We start from the raw sequence: 17082 nt of genomic DNA on the forward strand, positions 1-17082 counted from the left end.
TGAGAGCATCTTGTCAAGTCACACTTGCATTTGTACCGCAGGGTTCAAGGTGTGTCTAAATTAAACCGCTACTTAAAGACATACAGCTGTCTAATGTCCAACCTTCCTCTTATTTGTAAAATTCTTGAAAGAGTAGTTATCAAACACCTGACTGATTAGTTGTAGAGGAATGGTCTATTTGAAGAGTTTCATCATAGCACAGAAACAGCACCAGTGAAGGTTGAGAATGACCTCGTGACCTCGGACAGTGAATTTGGTACTTGTCATGTTAGAACTCAATACAGCATTTGACACTTTTGACCTTCATATTGCACTTCAGAGATTAAAACAACACTGGTATTAAAGAAACTGCGGTGCACTGGGTCAAATCATATATATTAAACAGAGTACAATTTGTGCATATGAATGGGCTGTCTTCTGCACACATGAAAATTAATAATTGTGTTACACAGCACAGTTCTGTGATGGGACCATTACCATTTTCATTGCTATGTAGATGACATCCAGCTTTATCCATGAAGCCAGATGATACAAAGTAACAAGTTAAACTAGAGGCATGACTTAAAAACAAAAGGCTCTGTGGCGATCGTGGCTCAAGAGTTGGCAGTTCGTCTTGTAATCGGACGGTTGCCAGTTCGAGCTCTGGCTCGGCCAGTCTCGGTCGTTGTCCTTGGGCAACACACTTCACCCGTTGCCTACTGGTGGTGGTCAGAGGGCCCGGTGGCGCCAGTGTCCGGCAGCCTCGCCTCTATCAGTGCGCCCCAGGGCAGCTGTGGCTACAATGTAGCTGCCATCACCAGTGTGTGAATGTGTGGATGACTGAACGTTCCACCCCAGCTTTGGGGTCCTTAGGGACTAGTAAAGCGCTATACAAATACAGGCCACCTACCATTTACCTCTAATTTCCACCTTCTAATTTAAGATAACACTGACGTTATTGACCTTCAAATTTAACCAGATACTTACTTGGCTTTGAGTAACACTTTAAGGAATTCTGGACTAATTTTTGCACATTAAACAAATATGTAGTGCCTTTAGTCATTCACAGTTCCCACAACAGATCAGTAGAGTTGGCTGGTTCCTCTCCAGATGGTTTGAAACTTAGCAATTGCTCCTCGTTGTCTAACCAGTCAGGACAGCAGCAGTTTTCAGAGGTACTAACAAAAATTTTAAATGTATATTTTTTCATATTGTTCCAGTATTTATGTATGTATGTATTGCTTTAGGTGTACTACACCTACCTATTAATATTCAACAACTTGCTAGTTTTTTATAGCTTTGCACACTGTTCAAAACTCCACCCAGCTTCTTTATCATTGTTTGTAGTATATAATAAGTAATTCATTGTCCTCTGCAGCGCTCTCAGTCCCGCTACAGCTTCGTTCCACATTACAATAGCAGCATAAGTAAGTAAGAAACATCCTTTTACTTTTGTTCCACATTTGTTAGTTGACTGGCTCTTTTGTAAATAAATCACATGACATGTCCTCCTTTATAGCTGGAATGTACTGAAACAGGCAGTTAAACCCTCAAAACAAACATTGTTGACATTAAATGTAAGATTTATGATGAATTCACAATTTTTCAATATTACTTATTATATATATTTTGAGTTCTTACTGTTTCGATGTATCATCATGACTCTGCAAATCTCACCGGTTTACAGCCCCCCCCCCCACACTGATAAGAGAACTGCCTTAAAGTTAAACAACTTTTTCATATACACGCTTCACACAGGTTATTTAATCATTGTACCCATTACACACTGTTCAGGTCAAAGGTGACCTGACATTTAACAGCAGTAATGGTATGATGTGAATGTGAAACTATACACGCCAACGCTGTGTGTATTTCTTATGGCACGATGGTGACAGAGTTCAGAGAAAGACTTAAGACTGTCAGATAAACTTTCTGTGTTCCCACCATATTTGATCAGGTTCTGAGGCACCTTTATCCAGCAGGTACATACTGGTCTTTGAAGGCAATGCAGGAATCTCAGAACAATGAAATAGCAAAACAACATAGGAATCAAAGACCTACAGAGGTCAGAGGGTGCCTGTTTTAAATTGTAGGGCCTTTCTGTGTTGTATTTGCATGTTCTCCCTTCAGGTATACTAGCTTCTTTCCACAGTGCAAAGGCATGCATGGCGCATTAATTATTCTAAACCGGCCATTTACAAAGGCAGAAAACAAACTAACAATATCAAATTAGCATCTATTTATTTATTTATTTAATTAACCCAGAGGTAACTGAGATTTAAAGAAGGTTCGTAAGAGGCGTTGAGGGGTGGATGTGGCTTCCTACTACTGCTTTGAATATAAAGACTACTTAGCTGTAAGATGGCTGAGTAGTAGTTATAGCTTAGCAATAACAAATGCTGCTTTTAACAGTTGAAGTGGTTATGCATGCTTAAATAACAAATCTCAGCAGTTTCAGAATGCTCCAGCCATTTTCACTTTTAATAAATCACATGTTTTATTATGTTTTCTCGTCTTAGGTAAAACAGGACATGATATCGTGTGATAACAGATGTCCAAAAGTATAAAAACCTCAAAAACGCACTCCCTTCTCTCTTTTGTCTGAAATGTTCATCACGGCGGATTCATCCATTTCTTCATGTCAGATCGCCTGTTGATATATTCTAAATTGATCAGTAGTTCAAAATTTGGCATATACATTTATTACAAGGGAAATGACTTGATCCACTTGATCTGACGGATTAAATATGAAACATATGTAAGGCTTAAAATGCATTATACATGCATATTCATTACTTTTGTATTCTGGGTTCTGTTGGTGTTTAGAGTTATTTCTATCTGTTTCTTTGTGCTCAGATGTATTCTAGCCTCCCCAATATCTCTTTGTATCTTCTCAAGTCTTTGTTTCTGTGTTATATGTTGTTGACTGAAGGTGAAAAATTAAATTTTCTAATTAATGGATCTTTAACCTGCCAGTTCCCAAGTACAGAGTTTGCTTGATTTCCAGCTGTGCACATGTAAGAAAAATGCATATAATCATGATATGAGGTTCCAAGTGGTTGACTGATAGCGATAGTGCAAAGTGGAGTGAACTGTGACCTAAAGCTGGCTCTTTTTTTTTTGGCTAATGTAATAATGTGATTACCCTGTGTGTTTAATAGTCACTTGTTTTCTTACTTCCAACCGGTCGCGGTAGATGGCCGTCCCTCTCGGTGTCTTCCTGTTAAAAGCGAGTTTTTCTTTCCCACTATTAAAAAGCGATCGCTCATAGGACGCCATCTGATTGTTGGATTTCGGTTTCTCTTTACTCCGTATTATTGTAGGGTCTCTACGTCACAATATAAAGCACCTTGAGGCAACTGCTGTGATTAGGCGCTATATAAATAAAACTGAAATGAATTGTATTAGATTTTTGTAAGGAAAATGTAGCTCAGACTGGATGCTCACGTAAAGTAGTCAAAGTCAATATATAATTATCTTTTGTTCTGCATTGTAGCTCTCTCTCTCTCTCTGTGCAGACATGTCGACCAAGGTTGCCGTGGTCACCGGCAGTAACAAAGGCATCGGTCTGGCCATCGTCCGAGCGCTTTGCAAGCAGTTCAATGGAGACGTTTACGTCACCTCCAGAGATGTGTAGGTATCTTTACCTGGTACCACCTGGACCGAGCCTGGGTCATGTGGGACAAATATAACTGCAGTCACATCCTTAACTGCAATCTATGTGGATTTAATAGCACTTGTGGACATAATTACAATATCCTTGAAGACTGTGTTTTAAGTTTTAAAGTTTTGGGGAAAATGTAATATTCATGTAAATATTCATGAATATTCACCAACTGCCAGAGTTAATGTCAACGTCAATGTCAATTTTATTTCTATAGCACATTTAAAACAACATAGTTGAACAAAGTGCTTTACAGCTTAGTTAATGAACAGAAAATACAATACACTGTGACAACATAAACAAAAAACTTAATGGTACACAAACTGAATTCTAATTAAAGGCCAAGGTGAAAAATTGAGTTTTAAGATGGAATTTTAAAGACTGTTTCAACTCTGAAGTATGAATATCGAGTGGCGAGTTATTCCAGAGTCCAGGGGCTGCAACAGCAAAGGCCCGATCCTCTCTAAGGTTTAATCGAGACTTTGGTTGTACTAAGAGCATCTGGCTCGATGATCTCAGTGCTCCTTTGAGGTTATACTGTATATGTTGAGGTGTTTGCTTAAACAGCTGAGTCCCATACCATTTAAAACTTTGAAAGTAAAAAGTAAAATAATCTGAAAATCAAATGGACAGGGAGCCAGTGCAAATTTGCTAAAGCTGGAGTGATGTGATCATTCCTCCTGACACCTGTTAAAAGACATGCTGCAGCATTTTGGACTAACTGCAAGTGATGGCGAGATGAATGTTCAAGACCCAAATAAAGAGAACTGCAGTAGTCGAGTCTAGTGGAGATGCAGGCATGAATACATTTTTCAAGGTCTTCTGAAGGAAGATAAGTTTCACTTTGACAATTTCACTGAACTGATAAAAATTGGTCTACACAATTGTGGACGCTTGCCTCTCTAATTTAAAAGCTCTATCTAAAAACACTCCAAGATTTCTTACAGTCTGGGAATGATGACAGGAAGGAGGACCGAGGGTATCTGTTAACTTATCCAAAGGGGTATGACTTCCAAAATCAATAACTTCAGTCTTATTTTCATTTAGGGTATAAAAGTTCTGCGTTAACTAGTCTTTAACATCATGTATACAGATAGTTAAACAGTGGGACAGACACATCCAATCCAATGGATGGCATCAGCATAACTGTGAAAGGGAATGTGTGGCATTTCTGATCGGCATGCATAAAAAAAAGTAACATTTTATGGAAAACCTTCACTTAGAATAAATATTAAACTCTACTTTACATTTTAATATTAGCACTTTACTTTGGTCAGTGCTAGCTGTTTTTAAAGTTCTTTAGAAATAAAGTTGGCTTGGCTTTATGGAAATGTAAGATCAAAAGGAAGAGAGAGTTAAAAAACCCACTGAGCACTGAAAGTAACAGTAAATGAAATGTTTTTGGTCCTTTTGCAGAGGTCGGGGTGAGGAAGCAGTGAAGACTCTGAACTCAGAGGGACTCAAACCCAAGTTCCACCAGCTGGACATCAATGACTTGAACAGCATTAAAAACGCTGCTGCCTACTTTAAAGGGAAGTATGATGGAGTGGACATTCTCATCAACAATGCTGGAACAGCATTCAAAGGTAGAATCATAAATATATACTGATGGATGTCGAACTGGATCCACATATACAATAATCTGAAACTGCAGCTATAAATTGAAATTGATGATTCAACACGTTATCTCTTTTCCTTTTAGCGTCAGACACAACTCCATTTGGTGTCCAGGCAGAGGTGACCCTGAGGACAAACTTCTTTGCCACCAGAGACGTGTTGACTCACTTCTTGCCACTCGTCAAAGCTGGAGGTACAGATGCAGAGCTCATTCCAGTCTACTGCTGCTCAAGTTTTTTTTGGGTTTTATTTTAATAAAAATATTCAGACTCCTTCAGATTCAGACTAACTGTAAAGCATGGTGGAAGTAGCATCATGCTAGGTGTTGCTTTGGAGCAACAGTGAGAGGTAATTACTACTGATGGTTTCCATAAAACCTAGAGGAAGGAATGGCATTAATTGTATGTGTTGTAGGCCGTGTGGTGAACGTCTCCAGCATGCTTAGCGCCAGCGGTTTGAAACAGTGCAGCCCAGAACTCCAGCAACGCTTCCACAGTGAGGACATCACAGAGGACGAGCTGGTGGCACTGATGCAACGATTTGTTGATGAGGCCAAGAAAGGAGAACACAAGCAAGGCGGCTGGCCTGATATGTCGTATGCAGTATCCAAAATTGGAGTGACGGTACAACTGAACACTTTGTCTTTAGATTTTTACCTGACGAGGTTGCAAAATATGCTCAAATAAATGAGCACAGTGGCACAGTGGTCAGCACTGTTACCTCACAGCAAGAAGGTCCTGAGTTCAATTCCACCATCAGGCCGGGGTCTTTCTGTGTGGAGTGTGCATGTTCTCCCCATGTTTCCGTGGGTTCTCCCCAGGTACTCCGGCTTCCTTCCAAAGACATGCAGTTTGTGGGGATACTGTAGGTTAATTGATTAATCTAAATTGCCCGTAAGAGTGAATGTTTGTCTGTCCCTGTGTGTTAGCCTTGCGACAGACTGCCAACCTGTCAAGGGTGTATCCCGCCTCTCGCCCTATGACAGCTGGGGTAGGCTCCAGCACCCCCCGCGACCCTGAAAAGGATAAGCAGAAGCAAATGGATGGGATGGATGTTGAAAAATGGAGGAATATTCAGATAGGGCAACTTGATCCCTAAACATTTGGAAAACTTCAAAGACAAATTTCAATTAAAATGCTTTTGCTTCAGTTTTAAATTCTTGAATCTCATTTATTATGTTTGTTTGTGTTTTAAGGTACTATCCATGATTCATGCTCGTCATCTGTCTAAGGAGAGACCAAAAGATGGGGTAACGGAAATTTATGATCTTAAAATCAAATTATAAACAACTGTCTTGATTCTTCTATGCTGTGCAGCAGACCAGTATGTTTTATTGATATAGTGCCAAATCACAACACCAGTTGTCTCAAGGCACTTTATATTGTAACGTAAAACAGTGTGAAAATAAATTAAACAGGACTTAATATGATATTATGTATTCTTAAAGATTTTGTTCTGTCTTTGAAGCCTCCCTTCTTATACTTGTTATTCTTTTTTTTACAGATCTTGATTAATGCATGCTGTCCAGGGTGGGTACGCACTGAGATCGCTGCGCCAGGTGCCCCAAAGTCACCAGATGAGGGCGCCATAACACCGGTCTACCTGGCCCTGCTTGCCCCCGGAGCCACTGAGCCGCATGGAAAGTATGTCTCCGATAAGGAAGTTCAACCATGGTGATAGAAAGTTGAATATCTAATGACATAAAAAAATAATGTACAAAAACAATGTAGTTATTTTATAAGTTTATACTTTTTCTTGCCAGAATGAAATTTGTAATATTTAAGGCCATAGTGTGATACATTAGATCTACAAACGCCCGTATCACACAGCTAAAACCAAAACGTTTTCAGTTTAAATGTTTTGTTAGGTTAAATCCATCAATTTAAAAATGATGTTCTGATAACTGACAGTGTTCAACTGATGAAAACAAAACTTAGCTATATTTTTTTCTTACGTGTTTTAACATGTGAAAAGTAAACTTGCTGTTTCTGAATGAAGATATTTAAAAAAATAAAATAAAATGCTTGTTATTAAAACTTTACTGTGATTTTTTAAAACAATAAATTGACTTTAGGTTGAAAATGTTTTTGAAAGAACATAATAGGTTTATGGCTACAATGTAATTTTATTTATACAATATAAAATTACAACATTGTGAATAATTGTCAAAAAGCAGTGAGCTTGAGGTGTGAATCAGTTTTTAAAGCAACTTGTCTGGGGTGTAGAATAGGTCACACGTTGTACCCATGCTGTCGGTGTTTTGCTTATCGGGGCAATGTAGAGCAGAACCACAAAGGAAGCTAAAACATAAACATCCTGTCCTGACAAAATGCTGTTTGCTGGACAAAAGCACATACTCTGTTCTAAGCCTCATACTTTTATATGTCTGTAGTGCTAGAGATGCAGTCTTTGACCCTCTTGCTGAATGTGTAGTTGCAGCAGAGGATAGTGTCAAATGTGCAGAAACGCTTGCTGGTTTGCAAACTGCACAATGTGATCGGATCAATAGAACAAACTCTGGCTGCTTGTTTAGACGCGCAGAGAACTTTTTGATTTGCGTGACTTGACGGTTGACTCGAGTACAGCTGCAGAAATCAGGATCAAGATTAACTCAGCCCTGTCAAGTTCACATGAGAGTAACTGGGTGTGTCTGTTTCTTTAGTTTGTATAATTCAATGGTTGATGTTTAATCAGCAGGTTCTTACTCACATATTTAACTAAAAGAATATATATCACAGAATGGCAGCTCCAGAGGCCACAGAGATAAAGCAAACACTGTTTTGCCTTCATCTTTATAAATGCATCAGATTAACAGAAAGATACGTTAGTTTAAACGTCCACACCCCTCCACATAACCTGTACAACTTGCTTTTGTGCTGCGTGGGACTCACTTGAAAGAATGTTTAAAAGTGAAATGATTAGAGAAATGGGTGAGGCAGCAGCGACAGGCCTAAGCATTGTGCAGCATATCAGCGATGTATGTTTTTAAGGACAATGCAGTCATTAATACGGGCTAGCTTAAAGCAGTGGAATGAAAATTTGATGATGTGCTGTGCCCTGACTCTTTGCACGTTCAACTCGTGTGACCTTTTGATATGTGCAGCTGACGATGGGAACTAGACACCACTTTCATTTTCATTTCCTGCTAAGGTGCAGACGCATGCACGCAGGTGAGGTGGAGCAAATAATTCTTTGAAGTTATTTTCACTTAATAGAGCTTCCACTGTGTGACCTGATACCCTATAAACTTTATTTTAGATTCACACAAACACGTGCGCGCGCACACACACACACACACACACACACACACACACACACCCATTGACAGCATGTCTGAACAGTTGGTGACTTATCAGATTGTAGCACCACAAAACAAAAATCTGCATGACAGAGAAACAGCAGGTTTCACTGCATGTATAACGTCCTGCAATGACAAAGTTTAGATTTATTCCCATGTTTTTCTATCAGTGGTTCCCTTAAAACTCTGCCCCTGGTTGGTTGAAGATCACAAAACACAAACTGCTGAATCTTAAGAGAACATCCTTTTGTTAATATCTACATGAAACAGCTTTCATTCTGATTCCCATTTAGTAAAGCAGGAACCATTCAAAACATTTAATAAACTCGCTAAATTACTGTTAATTAAAAATAAAAAGAGCTGCCTCAAAGCCACATTGCTACCCCATCTAAAGCGTCTTGTTTAAAGGACAAACAATGTCAATTAGTTGAGTTTACACTGCTAACACGTGTCAGTGAAAGCAGAAATAACTGAATAACTGGAATCAGTAAAAGAACTGGTTTTGTTTACTTAACTGTCCATGCAAAACATTTCAGAGATGGAGGAGGAAATAGATTTTTTCAAATTTAATTCCAAATCAAAGGTCTTCATAAGGAATTACTCAAACTCTGATTTCTTGAATATTTTTTTTTAAAAAACTGATTAAACTTGATCTTGCATTAAAAATGTACCTGGCTCTGTTACCTGGGTCTTCCGTGTAGGCGCGGTATTACTGCGCAGTGCTCCCTCCTCCTTTGTCCCTCTGCGAGCGCTTCACTCCTGTGGTAATCTTCAGTCAGGACGACAGCTTCAGCCGCAGGTAAGAAACGTCTGCAGCCTGATTAATATAACTGCGTTTTTTTTTCCGTGTGGGCGAAGAACCAGTCCCCATTTAAAAGTTTGTCGTTTTGATAATTAGGCAACAAACTTTTCCTGTTTTAATATCACACCACGTTAGTTCATCACGTTACAAAAGTCGTTATTTTGCAGAACTTGCCCGGTTAAAATCCGTTGTTATAGCAGGACAGAGTGGCTCTAATGTCAGACCGTCGGGTGGTGTTAGAATGAAAAAGGTGAGGTGGCCTGAGCAATTAATTAAAATACACGAGAGGTCTTTTAGGTTTTAATGGCAATTTGCTTCCACTTTGTTGAAACATAATCATTGTGCGTTCGTGTCTATGTGTGTGTGGTCCATCTAGAAGCCCCCTAATGTTGTACCAAGTGTCTTTACACAGTGACAAAATGCAGAAGAAAACCTTTATTTTTTGTAACAACGTCAAAACCCCAGAATGGGTTAGATCAGTCATGGATGCATGACTGTGTGTGTCTGCGTGTGTGATAGATCATCTGGTGTTATGCATTTCAGTCTGGGATGCTCTGTCTCTCCGGATTTGAGAAAGTACTAATAACAGGATGAATAATGTAAATGTTTTTAGTAACATAAAAAGGAAACTATGTCCCAAAACAGGAAAAAGTCAGAACAACATGGAAAAACCCTAAAAAGAAATGCAAATGTTTTATCTACTTTTGCAGGCGTAGACATAGGCTGGACTTTATTATCGAATTATCTATTTATTATCTCCTAAACATTAGATCCTAGCAAATCTATATGTATGTATGTGTGTGTGTGTGTGTGTGTGTGTGTGTGTGCCGCTGGATGGATTCTTTGGCCGTGTTTTGATGTGTGTGATCCCATAACGCTATTTGCACATTAATTATTGTTTCAACACTCGCCTGGGAGCGGCACTGTGAACCAGTGATACAGATAGTGGGAGAGAAGTGTTACTACCAGGAGGAGACTGTCAGGCAGACAGAGAGAAAGCACAGCAAAAAATTCTGGCACACCTTCACCTACTTCCAAGGTGCATGGAGAGGATGAAAGAATTCACAATGCAGGAACTCCAGCAACACTTAAGGGAAGATGAACAACTTTAATAATTGACCAACTTCATGAGCCTGATGAAAGCCACAAGCCAAAACGCGTTGGTCAATTATTAAAGTTGTTCATCTTCCCTTAAGTGTTGCTGGAGTTCCTGCATTGAGGAAGACAGAGAGAGACAGAAACAGGAAGGTGTGTCTATGAGGACAGGTACATTAAACAAAGTATGAAGAATATGGATCTTATATGAAATATGACAAATCTCTGGCTGGTTAATTTTCCTCTGAATATCACATACTTCAAAGGTTTTATCGAAGCTGTATTGATTTGTATTATTCATTTCCCATCCAGAACTGTTCAGTGTACACACATGTACATGTCCTCTGTGTTATGTTTTAGTATTGAAGAAATAAAGAACTTGACACACCAAACACTTGTGTCCAGGCGTCTGTGTGACTGTGAGTGTCAGAAGTGGCCCAGATGTGTTTGGAGCTTTCAGACTACAAATTTGTCCATAGTTTGGCCTTCTACTAATGTTTGTATGAGTTAGCCAGCTTTATATAACTAGATCCTGCAGGTCATCTCTGAAAGCTAAAGTCAAAGACTTTAAGTACTGACAGCCTGAGTGTGGTTGCTTAAAAACCTGTTAGAATGATATTTATGCAGGATTATTGGAATTTATTTAGCCAGAAGTTTGTGTCACACCTGTAGGTCGTAACAGTCGTTACAGTGACTCTTTAAACCAGGGGTGTCAAACTCAAATACACAGTGGGCCAAAATTCAAAACTGGGACAAAGTCGCGGGCTAACATTAATATTTATTGAAATATATTTATTCCTCCAGATATAAGAATGAATCTTTTCTTATGGACTCAAACACGTTTTGCTGAAAAACTGAATATGGAACAAGCAAAGCTTAATACTAAACAACATATATATTAGCTGTATAATACCAGTAGGCCAGCTCTAATAGTAATTTGGTATGGCTTCGCAGGCCAAATGTAATTAGGCTGCGGGCCAAATTTGGCACGCGGGCCAGAGTTTGACACCTATGCTTTAAATGATTGCTTTAGTTTGAAACTGTTGCTGTTGGGCTGGTTCTACAGCTGTAAACCACACTTATATGTATTATTAAACTGGAATAAAAATGTGTTTCTATAAGCAGCTTAGCAAATCCTTTAAGAGTACTTTTATTGCATTAGCCCTACCTAGTGTTAGCGGAGGTGACTCAGCAGTTATTTGGAAGGAGTGGACGTCCCTGGCCTTTCATAGAGTTTATTTGTCAGCTATTGATGAGTTTAATACTTTGTGTGTTTAAGATGTTACTTCACATGTTGCTCTCTTTGTGAACAGACATGTCAACCAGGGTTGCTGTGGTAACAGGTAGTAACAAGGGCATCGGCCTGGCCATCGTCCGAGCTCTCTGCAAGCAGTTTGAAGGAGACGTTTACCTCACTGCTAGAGATGTGTAAGCACCACAGCTGGTAACACCTGAACCACACTCATGTTTGCACCTGATTTTACTGCAAAATCATCTGTTTTACTTTATTGCTGTAAGGATATTTTTGGTTTATTTCCATGTATTTGATGTTTGCCTCTAACCTTTTCAAACACTTAAAAATCCTAAAAAAAGGCAATGAAAAAACCTCTACCCCTTGAAAACATAAAGTTACATCATTATTAATTTAAATCTGCAGAAAACAACTAATTAAAAACAAATATTTATCTCTAAATTACAAAACAATTGTAGGTATTAAGATGAAAAGATTAAAAGTGCTGAATCACAGTGACTCCTTCTGTTTAACAGTTTTGAATTCAGTGCAGATTGGCGACATCTGCTGGTCACATGTTGGTATTTGTTTTTGATATATATGAGTTTAGATTTTTTACGCTAGTTTGTAAAGTAATTGCATCTAGGAGCAGATTTGATTACATATTGCAGTTATTTTAAGACAGCAAGAAGAGCAAAGAGCACACACAGATGCTGTTGTCCACACTAGGAAGCTGAGTGAGAAACAATAAACCAGCATGGTTTTCCGAGGCAGACAGTAACGCTTTGTGTGTGTTGCAGCGGGCGTGGTGAGGACGCAGTGAAGGTTCTGTCCTCTGAGGGGCTGAAGGCCATGTTTCACCAGCTAGACATCAATGACTTGGACAGCATTAAAACTGCTGCTGCTTACTTTAAAGGGAAGTACGGCGGAGTGGACATTCTCATCAATAATGCTGGGATAGCATTCAAAGGTAGAATTAGATATATACATTGATTTTAACTGTATTGTGCACTACAGCCTCATACACAGGAAGTTCAATTACAACGTCTAGTACTACTGACACCACCACTATTTCTTTTTATCCCATGTGAAACATAAAGCTGCAACTTGCTGCGACCGATCTAGAATAAGAAAGTAGGTTGTGTGATGATTTTTTTTTTCCTCCCAGTTTCTATAACAGAAGGTTGTTTATGTGAGGAGGTTGTTGGCCTCTTGCACAACCATTTGTCTAGCTCCTTGCCTTTGACTAACCTGGTATGCTATGTAGAGCTGAGGCCCTGGGGTCTTCAAGCATGCAACCCTGCCCACTATCGAAAGCCAGGATGTTAATACTGCTGTGGCTTCTGTTTAGACACACTGGAAAAATACTGCTAAGATTGATGCTGCTGGAGCATCAATCTTTATCTAGAATTTAAAACAGTTTACACTTCAGCAGTCAAGATTAACCAAAGTTGTCCTTTTGTCCATTTTGGAAAGGATCCTAATCAAAGTGGGCACAGGAGGCAGGACGGTCGGTGGCTGTAAAGTCAAATGGACACACACAGATTTTGTACTAGAGACCTGAAAAGCTAAAACTAATTTATTATTCAATTGATTCTTTGTCAATATTTGAAAAATATTAAAGTATCCATAAACAAGAACCATTTGTCCTCCTGTGCTACATTTCCTTTCCCCCACTTTTAGGCCTTTTCATTGCATAAATGATCAGAAAGCCGTTTGGCTGTGCTTGTAGCTCATCACACTCACCGTATATGGAGCAAAGAGTGACGTTTTAAGTTAGCAGCTAAAGTTAGCAGGCTGTGACTGTAGCCTGTATGGGTCTAAAGGGCACCAACACCACAAACATATTCAAGGGGCCCACTTCAGGGAGTCCAGTTAGCTGAGGTGAAGCCAAGCTGAAGCTAGCAGATCTGTCACTTAAAGTAGCTACGCCACATATTCCCCCAGCTGGGCTGAAGGGAAAATAGGTTGAGCATTTTAATGTGGGAGTCTGTGGGGACTGACTTGCTTTTAGAAGAAACCACCAGCGGCCATCAGAGGAGATGCAGGTTTTTACACCTCCGCATTAGCTTCAGGTTTTAGCCCTCAGGGCTGCACTTTCATTGTCACATGCACTTCCATCATCCATGTCTTTAAAAGTTCAGGGTTGCTGTGTATGTGTGACTACAGCTATACAATAATATAAGAAATGCTATGGTGCATATGTAAGTGAATGAATGTGTTGTAGTCTTCCTGAAAACCATCAGATATTCGCCCCTAACATCCACCGTGATGAAGAAGAGTCAGATAACGTAAACATTCTGAAAATTGTCCTGTAGCTCTGAACAAAAAGAGGATTTTTAATCAAATACAATTTATTTGATTAAAAATCCTCTTTTTAATTAAATAAAAAGATCTATAAATTATTAAGGCTGTGATGAATAAGGAGGTGACAACATGTGAACTTTTTTTTTCAGCGGCAGACAAAACTCCATTTGATGTCCAGGCCGAGGTGACCCTCAACACAAACTTCTTTGCCACCAGAGACATGTTGACTCACTTCCTGCCGATCGTTAAAGCTGGAGGTACGAACACGAGGCTGGATCCAATCTGCCGGTCGTGCCCGTCGCTGCTGCTTGAATAAACAGCTTTGGTCAGCGTTTGATTAGAGGAGCAAGTTTGGCTTTGATTCAGACTATATTAATGACTGTGGATGTTCTAAAATGTTCTCTGTTGGCTCATCTTGAACATTTTATCTATAATTGGAAAGCGATATCTTTTTTTTGCCCTCAGGATGTGTGATCACAATTTGCGGAAAACAAAGCACGACAATAAGTAAACATACAGACACACTACAGCCAACTCGCATGTAATCTTTCCTGGAAGATGATGAGTTTGCTTGATGTGCTGTGAGAGATGCACATGAAGAGTTTGTTACCCTGTGTGTGTTTCAGGTCGTGTGGTGAATGTTTCCAGCTTTGTCAGTGCACTTACGTTGAACAAGTGCAGCTCGGAGCTCCAGCAGCGTTTCCGCAGTGAGGACCTCACAGAGGACGAGCTGGTGGCACTGATGCAGCAATTTGTCAGCGAAGCCAAGAAAGGCAAACACAAAGAAGGCGGCTGGCCCGATTCAGCATATGGAACATCTAAAGTCGGGGTGACGGTACGGCTGATGTGAAAATGAAGTTCATATCAACATGTAAAGAACCTGCTCTAAATCTTAATTGGCGTACTTCTTTGATTATGATTATGAACGTGTGTGTTTTCAGGCCCTGTCCATGATTCTTGCTCGTCAAGTTTCCAAGCAGAGACCAAATGATGGGGTAACTAATATTTAAAATCTTTAACGTTGCCAACAACATTATCTCCTAGTTTCTGCTTTGTTTCCTTTTTATTTTCTGTGTCTTTTATTCTTTTAACAGATCTTGCTGAACGCCTGCTGTCCAGGATGGGTGCGCACCGACATGGCTGGTGATAAAGCCCCCAAGTCACCAGAGGAGGGTGCTGTCACTCCAGTGTACCTGGCCCTGCTGCCACCCGGAGCCACAGAGCCTCACGGAAAATTTGTGTCTGACAAGCAAGTTCAGCCGTGGTGATGAGTGTGTGATTGTCAGCGTTTCCACCCAAACGACATGTCGAAGATCCATATTTAGAATAGATGAACCTGAATAACCCAGACACATTAATACAGCAACCTGAAGATGCCCTTTTTTCAAAACGATGCATTTTTAACAGTTTGAGTCTGTCAGTGTGCATGTGTGTATCTGCTGGATTATAACATATACAGTAATTAAACTTGTGTATGTGTAAGGGCTAATGTTTTTGATACAACACTTTGCCTGTGGCAGTATGAATGTTTGATCATTTTTTTACATGGAGGAAAGTAAATGTGCTTTGTGTATGAAATATGAATCTCCCGAAGAACTAATAGACAGTTTTCTGCAGCACAGGGCTTGTGCATTAACTGGTTATGAGCAGAATAGAAACATTAAATTTATTACAATGATATAGAAGAAATGCACATAAAACCGAAGACTTGTCTTCAGTTAAAAATAATGACATTTATTGTTAGCTGAGGATGAAAATGATTTTGTTATTCAGGTACATTTGTGCCATTATAAAGCATAAAAACTTAAGAAAACTTGATGGTGGAGAGGAAAGGAAGCCATTTTTTTCCTGCTCTTCCATCATCTCTTGAACCAGAAAGCCAACCATACAAGCAGCATGCAGATACAGATTATGATGTAAATATCATGTTGCTGTGAGGTCAGACTGGCAGCCCGTCCTGGATGTACCCCACCTCTCACACGACGACAGCTGGGATAGGCTCCAGCCTCCCGACAACCCTGAATTGAATAAGCAGAAGAAAATGAATGGATATAATATTGGAGCTTATATAATGAACTTGGAACAGAGTGCTCTGGCTCTTGCTGCAGTGGCATTCTGGGATATGACAATCAGATAATCAGCGAAAAGTAAACACAAAGCAATTTCCACAACCTCATCTCCAGCTAAAGGAGTTATCAGCCTCTGATAAGGATAATGACTTTTATTTTTGGACACTGGAAATGGCAACTAAAAACAACAACTGCCAATAAAAGTAAATAATTCACAGCAAAATGTCATAAGATGGCAGCATGAGCTGATTATTATGGACCAAAATGCTGGAATAAACAGGTGTTATGCATTTAAAGGGAAACTCGAAGCAGGAAGTTATAGAGCTCGGGGTTCACATAGTTACGAGGACCAACAATCAGCAGGTGTAAACAGAGACAATATATGCACAGGTCAGCTGGAGAGAGCAGACAAAATGAGACAGGGGGAGTAAATTTAACATTAAACTAAAAACAAAAAACTTTTTTTCATCTTTTCCCAGGATCTGCAGCTATGGGATATAAATTTCTCATAAATAATACATTTAAGTCATGGCCCTTTAATACTCTTTGTTTTCAGCTCTGCAAGTTATTTCCCCCATTTCTGATATTCCATTTGAAGGGTTCTTTCCAGTTCTTTATTATTAGCTTCAGTTCTGGTGTTTAAGCATTTGAAAGGCACTGGTCTGTTTCGTGCTTTAACTCACCAAACTGCTTGTTGCCTCCTGTAACTCAGCACTAAAATTCAAAACAGCTCAGACACTAAAAATTGTAGTTTGCCTTTGTGTCACCGTGCCACTATATTCATTTCTGCCAACATTTAGAAAACAGAACATTTTAAATGTAAAACCAGAGGCTTAAAATTTTAACAACATGGTTATTTGAACAGTTCTGTGCAAAAGGTGATTCCCAACATGGTATTAACTGAAAACTCAAAAAATCTCAGCACAGTGTGCGTCCTTGTCCAACATTGCAGGACTAAAGAAATGAACAATTTCTAAAAGTCCTTAAGAAATAAGAAAACATCCAGCAAAGACCTGGCAC

The 17082-nt window shown here is 39.4% G+C and overlaps 3 protein-coding genes across 3 annotated transcripts in view; all 3 read left to right on the forward strand.

Moving 5' to 3' along the window:
• The window catches only part of LOC146695103 (carbonyl reductase [NADPH] 1-like), a 131949-nt gene that overhangs the window by 10791 nt on the left and 104076 nt on the right, over window positions 1–17082 (forward strand). The window lies entirely within an intron of this gene.
• LOC146695105 (carbonyl reductase [NADPH] 1-like) lies at window positions 1370–7278 on the forward strand. Its single transcript, XM_085476702.1, has 7 exons — window positions 1370–1406; window positions 3498–3612; window positions 5060–5229; window positions 5346–5453; window positions 5675–5883; window positions 6456–6509; window positions 6764–7278. Exons 2-7 carry the CDS (start codon window positions 3500–3502, stop codon window positions 6935–6937), a joined length of 828 nt encoding a protein of 275 aa, XP_085332828.1. The 5' UTR covers window positions 1370–1406; window positions 3498–3499; the 3' UTR covers window positions 6938–7278.
• LOC146695106 (carbonyl reductase [NADPH] 1-like) lies at window positions 9277–15498 on the forward strand. Its single transcript, XM_085476987.1, has 7 exons — window positions 9277–9357; window positions 11769–11883; window positions 12487–12656; window positions 14143–14250; window positions 14620–14828; window positions 14935–14988; window positions 15088–15498. Exons 2-7 carry the CDS (start codon window positions 11771–11773, stop codon window positions 15259–15261), a joined length of 828 nt encoding a protein of 275 aa, XP_085333113.1. The 5' UTR covers window positions 9277–9357; window positions 11769–11770; the 3' UTR covers window positions 15262–15498.

Source organism: Copadichromis virginalis, linkage group LG13, assembly GCF_057382275.1.
Source record: "Copadichromis virginalis isolate Kocher_CV1m ecotype Utaka linkage group LG13, C_Virginalis_male_GT1.1, whole genome shotgun sequence".
Taxonomy (NCBI): domain Eukaryota; kingdom Metazoa; phylum Chordata; class Actinopteri; order Cichliformes; family Cichlidae; genus Copadichromis; species Copadichromis virginalis.

Coding starts and splice junctions, on each gene's coding strand:
- LOC146695105 (XM_085476702.1), top strand. CDS start 3,500: ATGTCGACCAAGGTTGCCGTGGTCACCGGCAGTAACAAAGGCATCGGT. Junction 5,230..5,345: donor TGCTGGAACAGCATTCAAAG/GTAGAATCATAA, acceptor TTTTCCTTTTAG/CGTCAGACACAACTCCATTT. Junction 6,510..6,763: donor AGGAGAGACCAAAAGATGGG/GTAACGGAAATT, acceptor TTTTTTTTACAG/ATCTTGATTAATGCATGCTG.
- LOC146695106 (XM_085476987.1), top strand. CDS start 11,771: ATGTCAACCAGGGTTGCTGTGGTAACAGGTAGTAACAAGGGCATCGGC. Junction 12,657..14,142: donor TGCTGGGATAGCATTCAAAG/GTAGAATTAGAT, acceptor TTTTTTTTTCAG/CGGCAGACAAAACTCCATTT. Junction 14,829..14,934: donor CATCTAAAGTCGGGGTGACG/GTACGGCTGATG, acceptor GTGTGTTTTCAG/GCCCTGTCCATGATTCTTGC.